Source organism: Athene cunicularia, assembly GCF_003259725.1.
Source record: "Athene cunicularia isolate RWA chromosome 19 unlocalized genomic scaffold, athCun1 chr19_part1, whole genome shotgun sequence".
NCBI classification, from domain to species: Eukaryota; Metazoa; Chordata; class Aves; order Strigiformes; family Strigidae; genus Athene; species Athene cunicularia.
This window is the reverse complement of record NW_020799124.1, coordinates 5,529,230-5,541,934: the sequence shown is the minus strand read 5'-3', so window position 1 is coordinate 5,541,934 and position 12,705 is coordinate 5,529,230. Positions and strand designations below refer to the sequence as shown.

The 12,705-nt window shown below is 41.7% G+C and overlaps 2 protein-coding genes and 1 long non-coding RNA gene across 3 annotated transcripts in view; 1 reads left to right on the top strand and 2 right to left on the bottom strand.

Moving 5' to 3' along the window:
- Positions 1 to 1,289, bottom strand: part of SLC46A1 (solute carrier family 46 member 1) — a 5,431-nt gene extending 4,142 nt beyond the window's left edge. The window contains exon 1 of the mRNA XM_026861841.1: positions 1,165 to 1,289. Coding sequence (XP_026717642.1) covers positions 1,165 to 1,289 — 125 coding nt within the window. The remainder of the gene's footprint in view (positions 1 to 1,164) is intronic.
- Positions 1,290 to 2,932: 1,643 nt separating this feature from the next.
- SLC13A2 (solute carrier family 13 member 2) overlaps positions 2,933 to 12,705 on the top strand; it is a 13,697-nt gene continuing 3,924 nt past the window's right edge. Inside the window, exons 1-9 of the mRNA XM_026861515.1 lie at positions 2,933 to 3,049; positions 6,192 to 6,320; positions 6,640 to 6,776; positions 7,868 to 8,094; positions 9,002 to 9,182; positions 9,411 to 9,533; positions 10,445 to 10,666; positions 10,771 to 10,868; positions 11,469 to 11,590. Coding sequence (XP_026717316.1) covers positions 2,948 to 3,049; positions 6,192 to 6,320; positions 6,640 to 6,776; positions 7,868 to 8,094; positions 9,002 to 9,182; positions 9,411 to 9,533; positions 10,445 to 10,666; positions 10,771 to 10,868; positions 11,469 to 11,590 — 1,341 coding nt within the window. The 5' untranslated portion in view covers positions 2,933 to 2,947. The remainder of the gene's footprint in view (positions 3,050 to 6,191; positions 6,321 to 6,639; positions 6,777 to 7,867; positions 8,095 to 9,001; positions 9,183 to 9,410; positions 9,534 to 10,444; positions 10,667 to 10,770; positions 10,869 to 11,468; positions 11,591 to 12,705) is intronic.
- The window catches only part of LOC113487109, a 39,683-nt gene continuing 37,372 nt past the window's right edge, over positions 10,395 to 12,705 (bottom strand). The window contains exons 3-4 of the long non-coding RNA XR_003399729.1: positions 11,610 to 11,754; positions 10,395 to 10,479 (exon numbers count right to left, since the gene is read on the bottom strand). This is a non-coding gene — a long non-coding RNA (uncharacterized LOC113487109). The remainder of the gene's footprint in view (positions 10,480 to 11,609; positions 11,755 to 12,705) is intronic.

Sequence of the window (12,705 nt, the reverse complement as noted above, 5' to 3'; positions counted from 1 at the left end):
CGCATCCCTGGTAAACCTGAGCCCAGGCTGCTGCATCTCTGGTAAACTTGAGCCCAAGGTGCTGCATCCCGGGTAAACCTGAGCCCAAGCTGCTGCATCCCTGGTAAACCTGAGCCTAGGGAGCCGCATCCCGGGTAAACCTGAGCCCAGGCTGCTGCATCCCTGGTAAACCTGAGCCCAGGGAGACGCATCCCTGGTAAACCTGAGCCCAGGCTGCTGCATCTCTGGTAAACTTGAGCCCAAGGTGCTGCATCCCGGGTAAACCTGAGCCCAAGCTGCTGCATCCCTGGTAAACCTGAGCCTAGGGAGCCGCATCCCGGGTAAACCTGAGCCCAAACTGCTGCATCCCGGGTAAAACCTGAGCCCAGACTGCTGCATCCCTGGTAAACCTGAGCCCAGGGAGCCGCATCCCTGGTAAACCTGAGCCCATGGAGCCGCATCCCTGGAAAACCTGAGCCCAAGCTGCCGCATCCCTGGTAAACCTGAGCCCAGGGAGCCGCATCCCTCGTAAACCTGATCCTAGGCTGCTGCATCCCGGGTAAACCTGAGCCCAGGCTCCTGCATCCCTGGTAAACCTGAGCTCAGGGAGCTGCATCCCTGGTAAACCTGAGCCCAGACTGCTGCATCCCTGGTAAACATGCAGCTTTCAAGCCCCGTTGTGTGATTTATTGATGGCTAACGATATTTAAACTTAAAACCTGTTGTTGGCTGGTTTTTTTTTCCTTACCTCCAAGCAAAGAGATATAACCAACATTCTAAATGCACTAGGAGCTGAGAAATGCTTTAGTTTGCAGCGTCACTTCTATTAATTCACAGCACATCAGAAGATACTTCTAAAGGACAAAATCATTTATAAGCTGTAACACACAAGGGGTTTTGGCTGTGCTATTAGGTCTGCCTCGAAGAGGAAATCAGTAAGCAAAGACCAAGTTGTCCTTTAAATTCAAATAACACAATTCAGAGTATTAGATTAACCCGTTTATATAAACTGGAGTGGTTCCAAATTGATGTAAATTGCCATCACTCCTTTGACACCACTGAAGGAATGTTAGTGGGCTACAGGTGAAGCTCTAACAAATTCCCCCCGAAGACATAAACAATCCATTTTGCTGTAACACACTTACAGAGCTCGTTCAGGGCATCTCTGGAAGGAACAGGACTCACGTAGCAGTGGAAAAACCTCTGCGGACCTGCTGCTTTAAAGAACGGGCACGGTTTGTTAGCGGAGGCCCTTCTGCGTTGTTATTTACATCCCATAGGCAAGGCTGCAGCTGGGAGCCAGCCTTCATGGTACAGAGATGTGAACATGAGGTTTCCTTTTAGATTTTTCATTACAACCTTAGGATATAAGAGTAGAAAGTAGAAAAATGACTTTGTCACTGGCTGATTTTGTCACTGGACCTTTCCAGACACTAATTCAACATTGAGTGGATGTAAAAATGTGGGGGGATATAATTCCCTTGAAAGCTCTCAGTCTTTTTTGCACCAAGGGTGAAATGCTAAAGCTCAGGATTGGCAGTTAGGCAGCACGATGATGTTTCTTGGGAGCAATATGCCTAAATCAAGCTTGCAAGAGAGCTGTGAGTTTACAGCTCTGGCAAGCGACACCCCACTGTTTTTCTATCATACGCATGTTATTGAAAGCAAGACCCAGCAGAAAAGGGCCGAGGGAGAGAAACAGCAGAAGCACTTTGTGGAGCTGACATCAGATGCCCTAATGTCTGTGCTTCACTTTCTCTCTCTCTCTCTCTCTGCTTGAATAAGCTATAAACAGAGCTGAGGCAATTTATACCAATAAAATGGAAATGTTATCATCGTTATCTGAAGTGTGTGTTTGCATGCATAAAGACATCAGAGGAACATTAACAAGACACTCCCTGTGAAATGAAAAACTTTAGTTCCGTTTCTGTGTATTTACAGAACCAGATAATTCACTGCTTGTATATTTGGAAGCTTCTTGCAACTGGAACAAGAATTGCCAGTAACTTCCCAGCAGCACTTTTTTGTTGTTGTTGTTTTTTTTCCCAATGCATCCTGCAAGCTACCAAAGCTGAAATCTATAAACATGAAAGATCAGAAAGGTGAAAAAAAAAAAAAAAAGCCCAATGTCTGCAAAGGGATGTGCTGCAGCCAAATCTTTCCCAATCCACTGAGATACCACAGGCTATGCCAGAACAAGTTACCAGGTTCCCTCTTTGGCCCTAAGCCTTTCTTAAACTAGGCTGCCACCTGGGAGGAACCGAATTCTGACCAGACTTTAACATTTTCCCTGTTGCTCTTTGAGTATAAGCAAATGGAATTGTCATGAGGGTCGTTCTTAGACCACACAAAACCAGTTGTCCCTGATCTCAGGTGGCCTGGAAGCCCCTTTCTGCATGGGGACTTGATGCGGCATCTGGTGACCTGAGCTCTGCTTTAGCGGGTTTTGCTACCCAAAGAATTTCTCAGCAAACACAGTGATGTTTATATGACATTTTGCACAGATGATTCTAATCTCTTTATTTAAGTATTACAGATGCCGATGTGTTTTTCAGTACTCTACATATTTTTAAAACAATTTTCACCCTATTATGGAGGGAGCGGTTTCTCCTTTCTGTAGGAGGAATAACGGTACCTATTCAAAGCAGGCATTATTAAAGACCAAAATACCAATATTCTTTAAAAATAATGTAGGTCATTTCAGGATGCTTTTAATAAATCTACTTGGTCCACAAGGAGTTAATTCACTCCAGGTTTTATCAGTTATCAGGAAGATTGTCTTAAGAAAGTCCCTGGTCTGACACTCTTTTACTGTCCCCTCCCTTCTTTGTTCTCCTCCTTCTTGCTCTGATTACAGTTCCAAAAACAACACCCAACCTCCTGAGGTCAATGGTTAATATTCCTGCATGTTTATATAGTCTCCAGCAGCAGAGCTCAGGCCTTTCAGCACTGGGCTAGCTCCAGCACCATGGCTGGCTTCTTGCAGATGATCCTGGCCTTCAGGAAATACCTGATCATAGTGCTTGTACCCCTTTTGTTTCTTCCTCTGCCTCTGGCTGTTCCTACCAAGGTAAGAACTTTTTAAACTGAATTCGAGAGCCAAATCTCCAAATCTCTCCTTAGAGTTTTTCCTTTTAAGTGACAGAGCTGAAGGGAACACACAGATTCTCTCCCAGAGGCATCTCCTTCATTTATTGCTTGAAGATCTTTTTTCCCTGACCCCTTTGACTACTGAGGGTGGGGGAATATAAAAGCAATAGGACATAGATGGATGAACAGGTACATCTGTGCTTGGATACGCTAGAAGAATGCTCAGTGACACGCAGTTTTGTAACTTCTGCTTTGCATCTAACTGATTTAGCAAAGGACTTTCTATGCTGAAGCTCATACGTGTGAACCTGAGGTTCAATTTTATTCCCCCTTCTGATTTTCTAAAAATATCCAGTCCACATCTTATTTTAATTTTTTTCTTGTTGTCATTGCCAGATGGAAGAGACATTTTTCTTGGTCAGATGGAAAAAGCATTCTGATACATAAGGATAAAATAATATGTATTTAACTTTTTTTTTTTTTAGCATATTTCTGTAAGAATCTTTCCAACGGATTTAAAATTTTAAATGTCAAGTTTTGGAAGACATCTTGCTTAGGATTCCTTCAGAAAAAGTTAGCTACAAAGACCTGCAGTAGTGGGGCAGGTATTTCTGAGACATTGATCACTTAAATACAGCACCGTGAGCAGGCAGACTGCCAGGTTCTGCTTCTTTACTCTGACTTATTTCTTGCACTCTCAATCTCTTCATGCAGACAGATCTAATCTCTGGTCTTCAGGTCTCTTATTAGAGTCCCAGCATCGTTAAACAGCCAGTCTCAATCTACCCCTCCTGTCACTGGTCTTTGGATGTCAAGTCCTGGCTCTTTCCTCTGGTCTCTGCCTGCCTGCTCGTCTCCTAATCCCTGCTGACTCACACTTTCTAAGCCAAGCTTCATTTTTCCTCCACTAGCCCTTCCCTGCCTTTTTTGTGCAGCCTGTCCCAAAAGCTCTTTCTTCCTCACAGCACTTTTTCTGAGTGTTATCAGAGACTTTGGAGTTATGACCAGACAATTGTAAGAAGGAATGATAGGATGGCTCTGGCTCGAGGTGAACCGTGGTAACTGATCAGGCATGTATTCCTATTCCATATAGGAATGCAAATAAAATAGTTTAAACAATCACTTAAAAGCTTACTAAGAAGAAAAACAGGAAAAAATATTTTTTTGCTAGTTAACTTTTCACAGGCAAAGGAGTTAGTGATGTTAAAAGAGATCTGGATAAGAAAAGTTCTAAGTAGCCAGAAAGAGAGATATTTGTGTGTGTCCTGAGGCCACGAGTTCAAACTTAGCTGCCAGAGTCATTGTTACCATACAATAAGTCCTTGGTATTGCCTGTGGAATGATTTGTCAGTCTTGGTTCAGTTCCTCTTTGAAAATTACTCTCTCCGGTTTCTATGTAGTCAGCTACAACACAAGAATTTAAAATGTCCTGGACTTTTCCCCTTTGCAATTTGTAAGAAGATTTCTGGGGTTAGAATTGTGCATCGTGGTACTGCTAAGCAGGAAAAGCTGGTATCTCAGCATGCAGGGCCGTAAGCAGACAACTTACAGGATTGAATTTCACATTTTTCTATTCTGTTGAGCTATTAACCTGTCCTGTAATGACACAGCACTGGATACTAAACTATTACAAATGAGAGCAAACAGTGCTAAAGATTTTGTCAAAACACAGAGGAATGTCCTTGCAGGACACATTGTGAAAAGCCTTATTCCAGCTTCTGCTGAGAGCCTGGTCAGAGCAGGCTTGAAGAGAATAGCACTGTGCCTATGGTATATGCTCCAAAGCTCTGCTAGGGTCTCTCAGCAGGCACTCACTGGCATCTCTTAATAACAAAAACAGGAGAAAAAGGATCATCAAAATGGAAAATTGCTTTCAGTGCTTGATGAGATGTATAATGAAGGTTCTAACTGCTCTCATTCAAGACTAAGGCTCAAAAAGGCATCCTTTCATCTCTTCGTGAATCTCCTTCTCCAACACCGCTGCTTTGGTAATTTACCACCTAGATTGTTGTCTTCTTCTTTCCTTCAGACTGCTCAGCTCCCCTTAACTTCCATGTCATGTTCACAAGTCCTGAGCCTGTTCTAAAGCATCACAAGTTTGATCTTGTTAGCCATTATTCCAGCTCCTTGGTTTAATTCTCTGCAATCTAGCCATTACAATTGCCAGCTCTTCATTGTTTCCACAGTAAGCATCACTACATTTTCATTCATACTGTCCAGTATATTTTAGTGGACATCCTTGATCTAAGACCACACAACCAGTTTCTTCTTCTTTTTGAATTTGCTGGCACCCATTATTGTGCTAATTCCAAAATGAGGAGGATGCTGTAACCTGCAATGTCACTTTTCCTTACTTTCTTCATCAGCCCAGCCATAAGAAAATCTGTTGTGACATTTTAAATCTTTCTAGTGTATAAGGACAGAGTTAAATATTTTTTTATAAAATTTGGAGTGGTGTCCAAAGCTGAATTAAATCAGTGTTTTCTCAGAAAAATAATAACATGAAATAGGGGATCATAATTTCTTCAAAGAAGCAAAGACAAAGTCAGTGGAAGCTGACACTGATCTGTGACCACTTTGTCAGCAAGCCTTTCAAAGTCTGTACTAAGCTTAAAATCCAGTGAAAAATAGAGAAAAGTATTTACATCACGAGGGATGTAGGTTGTTGGAATTAGTTGGGGTTCATCTGGGCCGTGTCCTGAAACATGTGGAGAAAAAGGTGGAGAAACCTCGACTGAATCAGTAACTATTTCTGCAGCTCAAACACAGAAATACATAAAACAAAAATACCACCATCAGCAAAACTAAGCAGTCTGTGCAGGGACTGCCGCTCCCTTATCATGAAGGGTTCAAAGTCATCAATTCGTTTCTTTTTCTAAGTTTCTTATTGTTGTCCATTGGAGGCCCCCACCTTTTCCTCACAGTTCTGACCAGGTTGTTGAATAGTTTGTCCTTTAATTAGGATCTGCACAGGTGGGAGGATAGATGGGAGAGAAAGACAGAAAATAACCTTTTCTCTAATCCCTTTATCAGGCAATGAATACATTTATGTGCTGTTGCCTTCTCAGTGCCTAAGTGAGATGTACAGTCTGTTCTGACTGCACGTACTCTTCTTCTATCAGGAGGCCCAATGTGGTTATGTTATCATAGTGATGGCGCTGTTCTGGTGCACGGAAGCCTTGCCGTTGGCTGTCACAGCTCTCTTCCCTGTCCTGCTCTTCCCACTGATGAATATCATGGATTCCACGACAGTAAGTACATCTTTGCCTACTTAGTTATTGGTCCGCTTCTCTTATTCTGGGATTTCTAGAGTGGGGTGCGAAGAAGAGAGGATTGAACTGCTGTGACACAGGGAATTGGCTGTCCTCCTCATGGAACAGAACATGCATGAGCCAAGAGTGAACTCTGGGTGGAGCTGGTAATCTGAAATCAAAGCAAATTCACTGTTTAGACACAATCTATAGTTACTGGGTGCTTATGTCTTTGGGACAAGATCCTCCCTCAGAAAGAGCCTCCTCTCTAAACATTGGCTACTCGTCGCTATTTTCTCTCCCTTGTTCCATGTTCCAGGTCTGCCGGGAGTACCTGAAGGACACCAACATGCTTTTTATTGGGGGACTGCTGATGGCCATTGCTATTGAGAACTGGCACCTGCACAAGCGCGTTGCTCTGCGGGTCTTGCTTATCACTGGCGTCAGACCAGCCCTGTGAGTAACAGACGTGAAAACATGGCGTGATAAAGGACTTTATGGCATTACATCCTGTCTCAGAGTTGCCTGTAGTCTCCATTGTGAATCTGCAAACCATATCCTACAAATGCTTTTCTACAGTTGAAGTGAGTTAGTACCTGAGCAAACCTTGAAAATGGGGATCCTTCGATGTGTTACGAACCTGGTGCATCGTTTCTGAATCCCGGATGACTTTAGGTGGAGAAATAGTAACAAGAAAGTCAACACTGAAAAGACAAGGGTGCTGCTAGGTTTGGCCAGAATCACAGCTTTAGACAATCAGGAAAGACTACAGCTGAAACACAGAAAACATATACTCTCTAACTGTTACACTGATTGCAAAGAGAAGAGAAAATACGGGGATGTTTGTTTTGAAAACAGCAAATGTTTACCAGACTAGAACTTTAAACTACGCAGAGGCTACATGTCCCCATTTAATTTTGTCTCAGATCGTAAGAAGAGGGAATACTGAAGGAAATTACAAAGCAATAGAATAAAAATGCATACAAGATAAAGCTCTTTTCATCTAATATATAATCTACATCTCATCTAAAGAATAATTTTGAGACAAATAACATAGTAATACTGAAACAAGGATTAGAATTTTATATGAGTAAGAAGAGAGTCTTAAATGACAGAGGTGGGATAAAATTACAAAAAAAAGAGAGATCATCTTACTTATGGCTTAAACTGATTGCCATTTGGGATCAAATTCAGCTTGCAATTCCTCTTCAAAATATATTATAATACATTAAAATGTGTTATTGAGATGGCATGTCTTCCCCAGAAGCATGCAGAATAAGCAGGATACCGACTAGATAAACTGTTTGCTCCAAGCTTCTACTTTCCTAGTAATAAGAGTGTCAAAGCACGATGTGCTGAAACTGAAAAAAAAAAAAAAAAAATTACGTTAACTTTTACTGTGTCATTCACAAAGCAGAGGAGGGTAAGAGGAAGGGCTAGGTGTGAATTGCTCAGCATTTTCCAAACCCTGCATTCGTAAAAAAAAAAAAAAAAGGGCATTGCAGTGCTGAGTTCTGAACTGGCTTTTCCAAACGTTTTCATTTCAGACTTCTCATGGGTTTCATGGTTGTGACCGCCTTCCTGTCAATGTGGATCAGCAACACTGCCACCACCGCCATGATGGTCCCGATAGCACAAGCGGTGTTGGAGCAGTTCCACAAGTCAGAAATAGAGACTAGCACAGCTGGCCAAGCATCTGAAAACATCAATAAAGCCTTTGAACTGCAGGAAGAGCCAACTAAACCAGATAGCTCCAAAGAAACAGAGGCAAAAGGTGAGTGGGTTATGGGTGTTTTTCTCTTTGGGATAATGGAGGATGACCTGATGCCTTCTTCACTGTAATTATAGCTGCTAGTAAATTCTAAAAGAAGAATGCACCCAAAGCATCCTGACTGTATCAGACAGCATTTATGAGGCTCTTGCGTGAACCAGACAAAAGCACAGTAAGATCTACCGACTAGGCTGAAGTTAGAAATAAATTGAAAATATGAAGTGATGATAACTAATCAATAAACCGACAAAATGTATAAATTCTCCATTAGCTGAAGCCTCTACACTAGGGTCGCTATTTCCCTAATATATTTATGTTAGTTCAGTTATTATCCACTGTGTAACTTAGCAGATAATAGGGAATTTCCAAGGGAAAATTTCTGGCCTATTTCATGCCGGAAGGTTAGAGATTAAAATGATCTTTCTAATCCAAAAATATACAATCATGCAACAACATCTCTTTACCAGCTGCCTCGCGCCTTCCCATCTTTGAGATGACCCAGGTGTTTCTGAACGTAAATCTCAGGGCCGGCAGTCAGGTTCCGGTACAGAACAAGTTCCCTTCAGTCCAACTCCTCTGACTGTTGCACCCCCCTGAACTCCTGCCTCTTTGCCCTCCATGTGCAGCTCAGACAATGCCCGAGTTCACCAAGAAGCGTCAGCAGTACGTTCAGACTTTACCACGTGTTTCAACCTCTTCTTCTGAAAAACTCCTCTGTATCGAGACAACCAGTGAAAAAGCACAGAAGGTCAAACAGTTAACAATGCTAGCCTTAAAATGAGGAAATTTGTCTCCTTCAGCTTCGAGTCCATTGTGTCCTAGCCTGGAAATACTGAATTACAGCAGGCATAAGATCTTTTTCTACCCAACTTAGCTTCTCTAACTCCTTTGTTCCTGTCTTGGGACCTAGGTGATAGTCATGTCCTGACAATTGAGGAAGACAGAAAGAGAAATGAAAAACTGCTAGAGGAGAAACACAAGAATTTCTGCAAGGGAATGTCTCTCTGTATATGTTACTCAGCCAGTATTGGAGGGATTGCAACTCTGACTGGGACGACACCAAATCTGGTACTGCAAGGACAAGTTGATGAGTAAGTCTGGTTGAATTCGGGATTACCTACCCACTAAACTGCATCCCTCTGCTACAGCTGACTGCCAGCCAACACGGAGAAGGAAAATACCAATTTGGTGACTTTTGTCAGGAAGTTAGCTTCTCTCCCTTAGTGGGCCTCACAGTACCTCCACTATTCTGAATCATTACATAAATTCAAAAGAGGGTGCAGAATTTTGGAAGCTTAACAGCCATCTGCATGTTACAGGCTCTTTCCTAAAAACGGCCACATCATCAACTTCGCCTCTTGGTTCTCCTTTGCCTTCCCCACCATGGTCGTGTTACTGGTTTTGACGTGGATTTGGCTGCAGATACTGTACTTGGGCTTTAAGTAAGTACCCTTTACACGCTGTAATCCGGCTGACGGGCATGTTATCAAGGGCTCATTACATGTTGTAACACAAGCGATACTTTTATTGATGAGGTTAGGTTTGAAAGTCAGACAGCAAGTGGCAAAGTCCTCATGTACAACAGAGAGCGGCAGACCAGCATATGAATTATCTGTTAAAATACTGCAACTTTTTCTCCGAGGAACCCGATCAAATCCCAGCTAAACATACTCTGTACATGGAAATAGGAAGTTTTAACTGCATATAACCTGTTCTGCAGCATTGCTTTCATGTCCTGAAAAATTGTTGTGCTTCCAACCATGAAACTGATTTCTACATATAGCTGGTAAATACCTTTGTGACGAGAGTTGCTACAGACCTAGAGGATTAGTATTGTGCCAGTTCCTGATGCTAATCACCCCATACAACCGGCTTGCATTACCTACCTGTTTAATACTTAGCCTGTCACTTTTATTTTATGCCCAGCCTCTATTCTTTTAAATCAAAAGAGTGCTGTAACACCCGAAATGGTACTTTTGTCTTCAAATTCCTCTTTTTAAATTCACCTTTTCTGTCATTTTAAAAACTTTGCCAACTGTTTACTTCCTGGTGGTCATATAGCCTTGTCAGTCACACTAACATTGTCACTATTTCCCCCTGTATCCAGATCACACATCTATTTATATTTAGATCATGAGCTTTTAGGGGCAGGAAGGAAGCTCCTCTCTGATCATCTTGGCAATACACAGCGCAATGCAGTTACTGTCCAACACCCGTGGCTGCTGCTGCCGTGACAATAATATATATAATTTCTATATGCAAATATAAAAGACAATATGAATGAGCATAAAATCTAAATTCTTACCTCTGGGGATATGTGGCAAATTTCTCTGATATTTTGTGTCTCTTCTAGTTTTCGGAAGAATTTTGGTTGTGCTGCAAATGCCTCTGCAAAGGCCAAGGAGCAACGGGCCTATGACATTATCAAGGAAGAGAGCAAGAAACTGGGCTCCATGAAATTTGCAGAAATAGCAGTTTTGATCCTCTTCATACTACTGGTACTACTCTGGTTTACAAGAGACCCTGGTTTCATACCAGGTTGGGCAACAGTTCTTTTCAACAAAAACGGTACAAGGTATCACCACTTTCCCCCCCCTCACTTTGAATAAAAATGAAGTAGGCTAGATTTCATAAAAATTAAAACACAGCTAGACTAAATTTCTGACTGATCTATTGCAGCTATGTCACTGATGCTACAGTTGCCATCTTCATCTCAGTTCTGCTGTTCATCATCCCTTCCGACTTTTCTAACAATGAAGGAGACAAAAAACAAACAGGTGAGTTTACTGAAGGCAACTAAAATCAGCTGTCAGAATAGGTACACAGGAAGTTTTAGATTTACAAATGACGTTTCAATTCAAACTGCTCCTTCTGCATAGCTACAGCTGTATGCTTTAGGCTAGGCAAGGCTTATATCTCATGAAAGTTCTCTGGTTCTTGTAGTTTAACTACGGAGGAAATTTATCCAGCAGTGTTGCAGGCACTAGTATACACATATAGTCTATACACACTACACATATATAGTGTGTACATGTAAGTAAAACTTCTGAAGCTGGAATCTTCAGGAGACAATACATGGCTTAACAGAAACACATACAGTTCTGCAGATGTGTTGCCATACTTCAAAGTCACTCTTACCTGTATTCCACTATGCTTCTTGGAGCAGCTACAGATCATTTATTAGTATTTTTGCAAGTCAACTTTTAAAAATCTTTGTTCGTGAGGCTCTCACCATTTGCTTTAGGATATAATTCCACAGTCTACTTGACCTTGCAGGCAGAAGTGTTTCCTCATGGTCAGACTAAACTCACCTCCCACCAAGTCCTCCTTTCTTTGGAGGATGCCATATGGCTTACAAAATCTTTTTTGGATTTTAGGTGGCAAGTCAAAGGTCCGAGCACCTCCAGCTCTCTTGGACTGGAAAGTAGTTCACCAGAAAATGCCATGGAACATCGTGTTTCTGCTGGGAGGTGGCTTTGCCTTAGCCAAAGGCAGTGAGGTAACATTCCTCTGCTTACCTGGTATTTGTGTCTTCCTGGGTGTTTTGCATCTCCCTCTCCAGGCGTGCTCTCCCAGAACACAAGAGGGCATGCTGGGAGCACCAAACGCGCATTTCTTCAGCTGGTGCCTGTAGGACAGACTTCACCATCCTCAGGAGGAGTCCTGAGGATTAGAACAAATCTTTATTGTTGCCTATACTGGGACGGTACTACCAGTCAAGGCATCATGATTAACCGTGTTTCTAGAAAAATGGATGATTAAGAAACTACCCCAACACATTAAAGGTTCTATTAAATAAAACTTAATTGATGTGGCGAGCATGAGGAGATAATGTGCCCAGGATGTTTCTCCAAACTGTTTCAAACAAACTACTTATGGAAACATGATTTAAATCAAACTACTAGGAGACAAATGTAGAACTACCTAGAGAACCTTCAGGAGCAGATAAAATTGCCTGGCTGTCAGACCGAAGGATGTGCTGATGTACTTCTGCAGGTATCTGCCAGGAGTCCAGTGCTACAAATTATTCTTCAGTAATGACTTAGGTGATGGAACAGACAACACATTTATTAAATCTATAGACAGTAACAAATTGAAAAAAGGCTTCAAGTGCCTGGAAATACTAGTTTAGAATTCAAAGATCACAATGACCTGGAAAAGCGCTTCTAGAAACCAAGGATGCAACTCAATATGAGAAATAAGAAGAAATAATCAGGTATCACAAATGCAAGATGTGGGAACAACTGAACGTTTTAAAGCTGTTCATACACCCTATTCTTGTCAATATTTTTATATTGCTACTGAGAAAAAAATCAAACTGGAAGCTATAGGTAGGACCCTCATACATAAGACATGTAAAATACGATCCTTCCTCTCAGGACTAGTAAGTCTTCAAGAACAGTAATGTATTCAGTTTTGGATATCAGTGTTCAACAACATGTGGGCTATATGAAGAAAGTTTAGAGGAAGGTAGTAAGAATGTTCAGATCTCTGGGAAACATGTTTGGAAAAGGAAAGATGCAAGAAATTACATTAATTTATTCTAAAATAAGTCATCAAATACATAAAAGCTGCTGCAGGAAGGAAGCTAGTATACTTTTATATATATATATA